The sequence below is a fragment of the Antechinus flavipes genome, chromosome 2 (genome assembly GCF_016432865.1).
Source record: "Antechinus flavipes isolate AdamAnt ecotype Samford, QLD, Australia chromosome 2, AdamAnt_v2, whole genome shotgun sequence".
Taxonomy (NCBI): domain Eukaryota; kingdom Metazoa; phylum Chordata; class Mammalia; order Dasyuromorphia; family Dasyuridae; genus Antechinus; species Antechinus flavipes.
In genome coordinates this window covers 580543129-580553220 of record NC_067399.1, presented here as the reverse complement: position 1 = coordinate 580553220, position 10092 = coordinate 580543129, and the positions used below count along the sequence as shown (strand labels likewise).

The 10092-nt window shown below is 63.8% G+C and overlaps 1 protein-coding gene across 2 annotated transcripts; it reads right to left on the bottom strand.

Moving 5' to 3' along the window:
• Window positions 1–537: 537 nt before the first annotated feature.
• NFKB2 (nuclear factor kappa B subunit 2) lies at window positions 538–9770 on the bottom strand. Of its 2 annotated transcripts, none has more exons than XM_051981298.1 (23): window positions 9666–9770; window positions 8300–8517; window positions 7812–7890; window positions 7564–7694; window positions 7325–7423; window positions 7084–7235; window positions 6110–6216; window positions 5377–5535; window positions 5187–5291; window positions 4953–5038; window positions 4718–4856; window positions 4482–4607; window positions 4031–4246; window positions 3766–3907; window positions 3514–3628; window positions 3237–3444; window positions 2878–3047; window positions 1927–2029; window positions 1639–1790; window positions 1481–1550; window positions 1222–1394; window positions 1026–1137; window positions 538–821 (listed from the first exon to the last, which is right to left on the bottom strand). In XM_051981298.1, the coding sequence occupies exons 2-23, from the start codon at window positions 8318–8320 to the stop codon at window positions 700–702; spliced, it is 2787 nt and encodes a 928-aa protein (XP_051837258.1). In that variant the 5' UTR covers window positions 8321–8517; window positions 9666–9770; the 3' UTR covers window positions 538–699. The 2 variants fall into 2 exon arrangements, with proteins under 2 accessions (XP_051837258.1, XP_051837259.1); XM_051981299.1 differs by having other exon boundaries at window positions 8300–8476; window positions 9666–9742.
• Window positions 9771–10092: the final 322 nt, after the last annotated feature.

The window sequence follows — 10092 nt, the reverse complement described above, 5'->3', positions numbered from 1 at the left end:
TCTCTCTTCCTCTCTGTTTCTCTCTGTCTCTGTCTCTCTCTGTCTCTCTCTCTTCTTCTCTCTCTCTCCCTCTCTTCTTTGCCTCCATATCTCTGTCTGTCTCTCTGTCTCTGTCTCTCTCTCTTGTCTCTCTCCCCCTTCTCTCTCTGTCTTTTCTCTCCTCTTCCCTCCTCCTTCTTTCTCTCTCTCACCCACAAGGGCTTTCTTCTCATCCTGGAGCTGGAGTGGGGTGGGGTGGACACAGGGTCCCCAGACAATGCAGTTTCTGGCAGGGCCTCAATGCCCCCTGTATATAAGACCTGTGGCAGGGGTGCTGGAGGAGGGGCAGTGACCCAAAAGCCCCTCTCCTGGTACATTTGTCCCTCCCAACCCCATCTTTCTGTATAGTCCCTGACGCAATTAAAACCTGCTCTGGAGCCCCCGGCTACATCCTGACTCTTTCCTGGGTCCATATGGCACTGCCTCCGTGGAGCTGGTACAGATATGCCACAGGATCCACGGGGTGGGGGTGAGAACAGACAAGCAGAGTCTACATCATAGGGTGGGGTGGTTGGGTCCCCAGCCCCCACATACCTTTATTCACCAAAACCAAAGGACCAATCAGGGCATTAAATAAGGGCATGGGCACAGGTGGGGGTATCTGTACAGCGGGCACCTCCAGGGGCAGGCACGGGGCCCATACTGTGGGCAAGGTTGGCGTCAGTGCACCTGCTCCTGGGGGTGCCTGTGGGAGAGCTCCCCAGCAGGCGTGGGGACCGTGCTCATCTTCTCCTGCTCCTCCTCTACCGACTGGCTGCCGTAGGCGCTGTCCTCCTTGACTTCTGGGGAGGGAAGGAGGAAGAAGGGCTCAGGGTCTCGTCCCTCCCCGAGCCCAGAGCCCAGAACCTCCCGACAGGGTGGGCTAAGGGCATCCCAGGCCTGCTGCCGGGGTCACCGTGAGAGTCCGGGCTCAGAGCCGGTGGCCCCCAGCCAGAGTCCCCGGGGCCTCCCCGGCTCGGACTCCTCGGAGCCCTCGTGCTTCTCACCCGTGCTCGGAAGCTTGTCCCTGGGCTCCGTTCCCTGCAGGAGCCGCACTCCCTCATCCAGGCCCATGGCGGCCAGAGCGTCTATCAGGCCCGCTAAGTCTCCTCCGGCCAGCTATGGGGAGAGGCAAAGGGAGAGAGGGTCGGGGCGGAGCGGGGGGTGGGGGCGGGGGGCGGGGCCCAGAGCTCAGACACTGACCTGGTAGCTTCGGATCAGGCTGCCGCTGGGGGAGGCCGTGCTGCGGTAGGTGTCCACCAGGCTGCGCAGTCCCAGCCGCTCGGCTAGCTCAGCCCAATCTCCCCCGCCGCCGGGTCCGTCCAACAGCCGCTCCAGGCCCTGCAGCGCGGCGGCCCCCAGGGACAGGCCGGGGCCTGCGGCAGACAGACACGGGGCAGTGACCCAGTGGGGGGCTCACAGCCCTTCCCAGGCTGGGGGGTGGGGGCAGCGTGGGTCTTACCTGTGGGGCTGGGGGGAGTCAGGGGGGGCTCTGCGGTGTCCTGAGCAGCCTTCAGCAGCAGGGTCCTAACCTAGGGGGGCGGGTATCTCAGAAAGGCCGCTGTGCATCGCAACCCCAGCTGCCAGACCCTCAAGCATCCCGGCCCTTGCAGCTCATACCTTTGCACTGCGGGTAAGGTCCAGGGGGGTGTGACCCCGGTGTTTCCTTCCGCTTCCCTCCTCTGCCCCGTCTGACTCGGAGTCGCTGCCTGAGTTTGGGGGTGAGGGCAGCGGACAGAGGGGCTCCCCATTCTCAGCCTGCACATCGGCTCCTGGCAGTGAGGGGGCGTAATCAGTGGGAAGGGCGAGAAGCCCGCCGTCCCCAAGGCCAGGAAAAGGACCTCACCCCGCCAGGAGGGGCAAACTGGCCGGAAGCAGTTTCTGGGGCCCCGGGTCAAGGGCACTCACCAGCCTTGAGCAGCAGGCGGGTGAGGGTGGGGGAGCCCAGGCCGGCCGCCAGGTGCAAGGGTGTGTTTCCGGCAAAAGTCTGGGCATTCACGTTGGCACCAAGCTGGTGAGGAGAAGAACAGCTGAGGCTTATGCCGCCCGCTCCCCATTGCGCACATGAGAAGCAGACAGAGGGGCCGGCCGGGGGTCCGCGGGGCCCGAGTCTTGGCTCCTGGGGGGCCCCCAGCGGGCGGCTTCCGAGGCAGCGCCGAGGCTCTGGGGCCTCAGGCCCCACCATTCGCCCACTGGGCTGCTCCCTAAGTGCCTCAAGCCTCCTGCCCAAGAGGGAGGAAGTAGCTGTGTGGGGCTGGAATTAGGGTCTTTACTCCAAACTACGGGGAAGGGACTTGCCCAGGGTCACACAGCTAGGAAGTGTTAGGCTTCTGAGGGCAGATTTGAACTCGGGTCCTCCTGACTTCAGGGCCGGTGCTCGACCCACTGCGCCCCCTAGCTGCCCCTCCAAACTAGCTCCTTCCTAATGTGGCCCTTCGGACTGTGCCGTCTCCTCCTCACCGGCCTTCTGGCCCCAGCTCGGGGCGGCCCCTCCCCCCGCCCCCCCCCCCCCCGTCTTCTCCAGGCCCCCCCCCCCCGGGCGCCTCTGGGCCTGCCCACCCTCCCCCAGCCCCCCCAGGGCACCTCTGGGCCTCCCCCCTCACTGCCCCCCCAGGGCACCTCTGGGCCTGCCCCCCCTCCCCCAGCCCCCCCCGTCTTCTCCAGGCCCCCCCCCCGGCCACCTCTGGGCCCCCCCCCCACTGCCCCCCCAGGGCGCCTCCGGGCCTGCCCACCCTCCCCCAGCCCCCCCAGGGCGCCTCCAGGCCTGCCCACCCTCCCCCAGCCCCCTCCCAGGCCATCTCCGGGGAGGGGAAGCCCCAGGAAGGGGAGCCTTTCTGGGCCAGGCCGCGGCCCACTGACCTTGGTGATGAGGTGGCTGACGAGCCCCAGCTCCTCGGCCTCGGTGGCCAGGTGTAAGGCGGTGCGCCCTCCTTGCCGCTCGGCCAGCTCCACGTCGGCCCCGCTGCCCACCAGCAGGTCCAGGCACTCGGGGCTGTGGGCACGCACCGCCAGGTGCACCGGGTAGAGGCCTGTGGGGAGGCACGGCTCAGAACCCGCCTCCGGCGGGCACCCCCTTCCCCCGGCCTCCCCCCTCCCCCCGGCCTCGGCCCTCCCCGCACACACCCCCCACCCCCCCCTTCCCCCGGCCTCCCCCCTCTCCCCGGCCTCCCACATGGCCCCCGACGTCCCCCGGCCTCCCCCCTCCCCCGGGCGCTCACCCTCGTAATCGGGCATGAGGAGCAGCTGGGGCAGGGCGGGCCCCGCGTGGCCCAGGAGGGCCTGCAGAAGGCCGGGGTTCCCCGCCCGCAGCGCCAGGTGCAGGGCGGAGTCTCCGTGGCGGTCCAGCAGGGTTGGGTCGGCGCCCATGTTCAGCAGGAAGCTGACCACTCGGCTCTGCCCTGTGATCACGGCCAGGTGAAGGGGCGTCTAGGAGCGTAAGAGTGAGTCAGGGCGGCCTCGGGGCCGGGGCTGCCCCCCCGCCGGCGCCGGGCCTACCTGCTGTAAGTGGTTGGCGAGGTTGACGATGCCGAGGTGGGGCACCCGGAAGATGACGTGAGCCATCTGCTCGATGACACTCGTCTGCCCGTGGATGATGGCCAAATGGAGGGGCCTGGCGGGCACAGAAGGGAGCTAGAACTGGGCCGAGCCAGACCGCCCAGCCCCGTCTCAGGCCCTCGGCCCGGCCTCGCTGTGGGACCGGGACCCAGTCTGCGCCCGCCCCCGCCCCCCCGCGCCCCAGCTTCCTACGTGTCTCCGTTTTCATCCTGGGCCCTCAGCAGGTGGCACTGCCCGGCCAGAAGGGTTCGGGCGTCCGCCGTGGCCCCGTAGTCCAGCAGGGCCCGGGCGCTGCGCTGGGCGAGCCCAAACATGCGGAGGTTGTACTGCCGGGCTGGGGGGAAGGGGGGAAGGTCAGGGAGATGGAAGGGGGCGCGGGGCCCATCCAGTCCTCCGCGATGAGAGACCCGAGTCCTGCCCTCCCCCCCCGGAGTGTGTTGGGGGGTGGGAGCCGTACCTTCCTGCAGCATCTTTAAGGCCTGGGGTCCCTGGGGTGGGGGCCGGGCAGAGGGATCGGGGGCCGTCTGCTTCCCCCCCTCACCGTCGGCTGCACACTCACTCTCTCCAGACATCTGGACTCCTGCCCCCCCAGAGTAACTGCCCACCGGGGCGGCCCCCGGAGAGTACAGGCCGTAGTTGAGGGAGGAGGTGGGGAAGAAGCTGAGCCCACCGCCTGAGGGAGGAGAAAGAGCGACCTTCAGCGTGGGGCAGCTGGGAGGGGGCAGCCCGGGAAGGAACCTGGGACCAGTGATCAGTGGGGGGACGTGGAGGCCAAATGCTGGGAACGCTGCCACAGGGGGCTCCCCCCAAGCTTCCCTTCCTAGGTCCTGGTGCCAGAGCCCACCAGACCCCTCTGCCCGCCACCTTTCAGGACCTCCCCGTCCCCCGAAAGCTCTCGTCCTTCTCACCTCCTCCTCCGTTTCCATAACCTCCAGCAGAACCCCCCCCAGCCCCACCCATGTGGGAGCCATCTCCAAAGTGCTGGGAAAAGGCCGGCAGGGCCTTCCTCCGCTTGCGCTGAACCTCCTCCTTGTCTGTGGGGCGAGGGGGGACGGTCAGGGCCACAGCCGCTCCTCTCTCCAGCCCAGAGCCCCCTTCCCCCACCCGAAGCAGCCTCTGCTCCCCCCCTCCCCAGCCTCCCTACCTTCCACCATGGGGTAGTAGGTGAACTGCTTGGAGTCAGAAACATCCCCTCCCCGCTTCCTCTTTAGCTGCAAGAAGACCGTCACAGGCCGCTCGATCTTCATCTTGTGATAGGGGGGGGTCCGGAACACGATGGCGTACTGGGGTGGGAGGGAGGGAGGCCCAGGCTCTCAGCACGGCCTGCACCCCCTCCCAGCCCCGGCCGCCCCCTCGCCCCGGGCCCTCAGCCCTGGCACCTGCTTGTGGACATCGGTGGGAGAGAAGTCTCCAAAGGCCTGCCAGCCGTTCTCATCGTCCTCGTAGAACCGGACTTCGATGTCATCTGTGGGGCGGCGGGAAGGGAGGGTTTCTGGTCCGAACCAGCCGGCGGCCCGGCCTCTCCCCCCCATCTCCCCCCCTCTTCCTCCTTCTCCCCCACCCACCCCGGCTGACAGCCCTGCCCAAAGCCTCGGCCGGCTCCGAGCCCTCACCTTTCTGCACCTTGTCGCACAGAAGGTACACCTCATCCCCGCCCCGAACAGATCCCGCCGTCTTGTCCATTCTGGAGATCTTCAGGTTTGAGGCCCCGGGGGATTCTACGGGAACCACCGATGCCTTCAAGGACTGCAGCAGCCTCCCCCCTCCCCACCCCCCCCCCCCCACGGTGCTCCGGCCACTCACTGCTGTCGTGGATGGGCTGGGAGATGACTGGGGGAAGGGGCAGGGAGAAGGAGCCGTCGCTAGCCCTGAGGAAGGCAGAGAAGCGCAGCCGGACGATGCTCAGGTCCATCACCTTCTTCAGTTCTTTGGCTTCTTGTTCCAGCTCCCGACGCTCGGCCTCTGCGGGGCAGAGGGGCACGTGGAGCCAGTGGATCCCAAGCCACTGTCTGACCCCTCAGTCCTTGGGTCACCTTAGATGCCCTCCCTTTCCCCCCTCTTCCTCCCTTTCTCCCCCTCTCCCTCCCTTTCTCCCCCTCTCCCTCCCTTTCCCCCCCTTTCCCTCCCTTTCCCCCCCTTTCCCTCCCTTTTTCCCCTCTCCCTCCCTTTTTCCCTTTTCTTCCTTCCTCTCTCCCCTCTCTCCCTCCCTTTTTCCCCTCTCCCTCCCTTCCTCCATCTCTCCTTTTCTTTCTTCTTTCCTTGTCCTCTATCTCTCTCCCCCTCCCTCCCTCCTTCTCCCCCCTTGTCTCCTCCCCTCCCTCCTTCTTCCGCTTTGTCCCCCTTCCTTCTTTCCCCTCTCTCCCCTCCCTCTCTGTTTCTCTCTTTCTGTGTCTCCCTCTCCCCTCTCTCGGTCCTTCCTCCCTTCTCTCTGTCTGTCTCTGTATCTCTTCATCCGTGTCTCTGACTCTGCCTCCCCGCTTCCCTCTCTCCTCCCTCCCACATCCCAGACGTGCATTCCCCGCCGTGGTGCCCCTACCTGTGAGGCCTTGGGGCCTGGAGCGGAGTCGTTGCTTCTGAAGCTTCTGTATCATGATCTCCATCATGTTCTTTTTGGTCACATGCAAGACTCCCAGGTTGTTAAACCTGTAAGGGGTCAGGATGAGGAGTCAGAAATGGAGAAGAAAAAGAGTGGGGGCTCAAGTTGCTTCCTCTCGCCCCCAGAGCATCCCCTGCCCTGTCTCACTGTATTACTAGGAGTGAAGCTCAACTCCTTGGCCAAGCCATGAGTGACCGGGGGGTGCGGGTCAAGTATCCCCCCTGTGCCCCCCAAACTGTTCTTGGTGAAGGGTTTCAATTTGGTCCTTCTCTTATTCCTACCAAGACCCCATCTCCCCAAATCAAGGCTTGAGTCCCCTTTTGTTCCCCACTTCTTCCCTCTAGGGCAGTTAAGCATGCGAATTAAGCCTATGAGGAAGAAGGTTCAATAACCATGGAAATAGAGGTAGGGGGCAAAAGGAGCTAGAGGTAAGGTGGGGGGGTCTGGGAGGGAGGAAGAGGGGGAAGACTGAGAAAGAGAAAGAGGGAAAGAAAAAGAGACGGGAGAGAGGGGGGACAGAGAGGGCAAAGAGGAAGAGCACAAAGAACAAGGGGAGAAACAGTTGAGAGACAGAGGAGAGACAGAAACAGAAATGAGAGAGAGCCCGAGATGACAGAGACAGAAAGACAGAGACAGATGAGAAACAGAGAGAGGAAGAGAGACAGAGACAGGGATGAGAAACAGACATAGAGGCAAAGATGAGAGAGAGAAGAGAGGGAGGGAGAGAGATACAGAAGAGACAGAGAGAGAAAAAGACGGATGAGAGACAGAGAGGAAAGACAGACATAGGCAGGAGAAAGGAAAGGGGGAGAGAAGAGAACAGAAGTGATCAAACGCACTGGGAGCAGCACAGGGTGACCTGAGGCCTGCGGGGTCAGAGAAGCTTGGGGATGGGGATAATGGGGACATCATACTGAGCCGTCATGTCCTTGGGTCCCACAGACACCACGCAGACACCCAGCTCCGTGCACTGTTTCCCAACCAGGCTGTGGGCATGGGCACGGGGCGGGTCACTGTGTGTGACCAGGTCCACTTCAATCTTGGCTGGTCCCACGTAGTTACAGATCTGGAGGGATATTTGCCACAGAGGGACAGTCACCTCCCTCCCAGGCTCTCCGGCCCTCTTCTCCATCCCACGCCCCCCCTTCCGCTCACCTTAACTGTAGGATATGTCTTACGACCCTTTTCACTGGAGGCTCCGGGAAGCCCCCCATGGGAGGGGCCCTCACAACCATAGCGAAAGCGGAAGCCGCGCTGAGGATCAGAAAATAGCCATCATCAGGAACAACGATCCCAATCTGCAATGACCCCCCCCCCCCGCCCCCCAGTGCTCTCTCTAACCACTAAGGAACACTCCCGCCCGGCCCCTTCCCGGTGCCCCTTCCTGCCCTCACCTGCTTGGGCTGCTCTACGATGACCAGGTAGGGGCCCTCGCCTGTGCATGGAGAGATGTCTGAGCCAGGGGTCTTGAGCTCTCCCTTCAGACCCACCCCAATTCTGGCAGAAGGTCCTATATTTCTGCTGCCTGAGGAACAAACACCTGGCTGTCAGGAGTGGGGATAGGCGAGGTGGGAGATGAAGGAAAATGGAGTCCTTGGGAACAGAGGGAGGAAAAGGGGAGGAGCTGCCGAGACCCACTGACCTGTCTCCTCTGGGGGTTCTCTTCGATCCACCACTGGGGAGTTGAATTGGAAATCATCATAATCGATGCCATCCAGACCCTGGTGCGGATAGAAATAGGGGGACGTGACCGCTCCCACCAAATCACTATTCCCTCCCCCCCCCAACTCAGAGACAAATAGAAGACTGATGCATAAGAGAAGAGCCTGTGGTCAGACAGACCCAGAGAGACGGGGGGAGCAGCTCCCATCACAAAGGCCCCGGGAAACAGTGGTTTGGACGGATGGATGACCCGGGGTCGGGGAGGGGGGGGCTGACAGATTTAGGCTTGGCTGTGCTGTTATACAGCCAAGACCGTGGGGGGAGGGGAGCCCCGACAGACAGGGTCTGGAGGATTAGCCAAACAGGGAGGACTCCAGATGGTCAGACGGACAGAGGGCCGGGGGCGTCAGACGGGAAGGGTAGGGGATAAGGAGGGTCACAAAGAGAGACACTTGGGCTAGCACTCACTGGGCCATAGCAATCGTCCATGTTTTAGAGCTGGGCTCTGTCCAGCTTCTGCTGCCGCTGTACCGCCAAGGCTCCTACCTGCGCTTGTGGGTGTGGAGGGGCACCCCTCAGGCCAGGTCTATGGGAAGTAGCCAGGAGCCTGAGGGTGGGGGACAGAGGGTCCCTCCTCCTGCCAGGCTGGAATGGGCGAAAGCCAGAGAGCTGTGGGCAGGCGGGGGCTGGGAGGGCAGGAAAGTTAGAGCAGCTTAGGAAAGTCCCGAAAATACCAGAGAGAGGAGGGGCCAAGGGAGGGGGTGGGCCTGGAAATGACGTCCTTGCCCAGCCCAGAGAGGGAGGGCCCAGTCAGGAGTTGGAGGTGGCCCGCCCTTCTCGGCTTTTTCTTGCCCACTCCCAGACCCGAGCCTGGCTCCATGCCGTGGGATCTGGAAGCCGCATCCCCTATCACAGGAACACGTCTTCCCCTGACCCCAAGTCTGAGGGGCTGATCGCTGGGGACAGGCGGGAGAAGTCTAGGGCAAGAGAAAGCAGAGGATGGGGGGGGGGGGCTGTGAGTGGGGGACCCCTGGGGGCTGCTCTAGAGCTCACCTTTCAAGGCCAGCGGTGGTGTTTGGAAGTAGAGAGATCCCCCTGTCTTAGCTCCTACCACCTCCTAGGCTATTCAAACCTGCCCTTCCTTCTAGCCCTCTAGCCTTCATTCCTTTCCCCTCCCACGGCCGGGGCTCCCCTGGGATTTTCCGTGGGTCATCATTTAGGGCTTGGGAGGGAGGGAGACTGCTGATTCAACCTTTGGGGCTTTTGGGGGGGATTCCTCTGGTAGGGGGGCCTCCTGCTCTAGGTCCCTGGGGATACAGCCCCCTCCACTCTTCCGGCGGACTTTGGAAGCCAGTAGCTGCCTCCGGCCAGCTCTGGGCCTAGGGGTCTCGTCTCCCCGCTCTTCCCTACGTCCAGGAAAGCCTGAGACCAAGGCCCCTTCTGTCCAGTTGTCGCCGTAACTCTTTGTCCGTCTGCCTGCGTGCGTGTCTGTGTAACCGTGCTAAAGTTCTACGGTTTTGTGTGCCGGCGCGCTCGCGCCAGCGAGTGGGTGTGCGTGACAACACAACTGGGCACCCGTGTGCGGCGCAGGTTTCTGCGCATCTTCGGGCATGTGGGATGTGCAGGGGACACCTGTGTGCCTAGGACCGCGCTCCCTCGCAGCTCTAACGTTCTATGAATCTACGCGGCGACGTGTGCGGCGTGTGCATACATGCCTGTGATCGTGCCCACGTGTGGATCGGTGTTCTTTACTCTCAGTGCTAAGTGGGGGTCCCGCCCCCGCCCCTCTCCCTGTGCTCTGAGGGAACCCAGGTGCATGATCCTGGCCACTCACTTGCGGCTGCAGCTCCGGCTCCGGCTCCGGCTCCGCTACCGGCTAGTTCTGCCTTCGCTAGCCTTCCGACCCCAGTGCCACTCGGCCACCTGCAGCCCCAACCGGGAAAGCCCCTTTTCCGCCCTCCCCGGGGAATTCCCATAACGTCACGTCACGTCACGCCATGGCCTCTTTTCCATTGGCTTAAAGTTTTAGTCTGTGGCGGGCGCAGCCAATGAGGACTGATTGTAGAGCACCGCCCCCTCCGGTTTTATCTCCGCCGCCCGGCCAGGAAAAAGTACCCTCTCTTCCCCGTGGCGGGATCCGGGAAGGTGGGCCCCTGGGGCGCAGTCAGCGTGCTCGCACCCGGGGCCTGGGCTGAGGGCGGCCAGCCCCGAGCAGTGGAGATGGAGCTGTTTGGGAGCCAAGGCCCTCCTCGTCCCAGGGG

Bases quoted from the DNA above. Each gene is read 5' to 3' on its own strand.
- NFKB2 (XM_051981298.1), bottom strand. From the start codon at position 8,320: ATGGACGATTGCTATGGCCCA. The intron at 7,891-8,299 runs GTGAGTGCTAGC...TATCCGCACCAG, and splicing joins TGGACGATTGCTATGGCCCA to GGTCTGGATGGCATCGATTA. The intron at 2,030-2,877 runs GTCAGTGGGCCG...TCTCCTCACCAG, and splicing joins TCAGCCACCTCATCACCAAG to CTTGGTGCCAACGTGAATGC.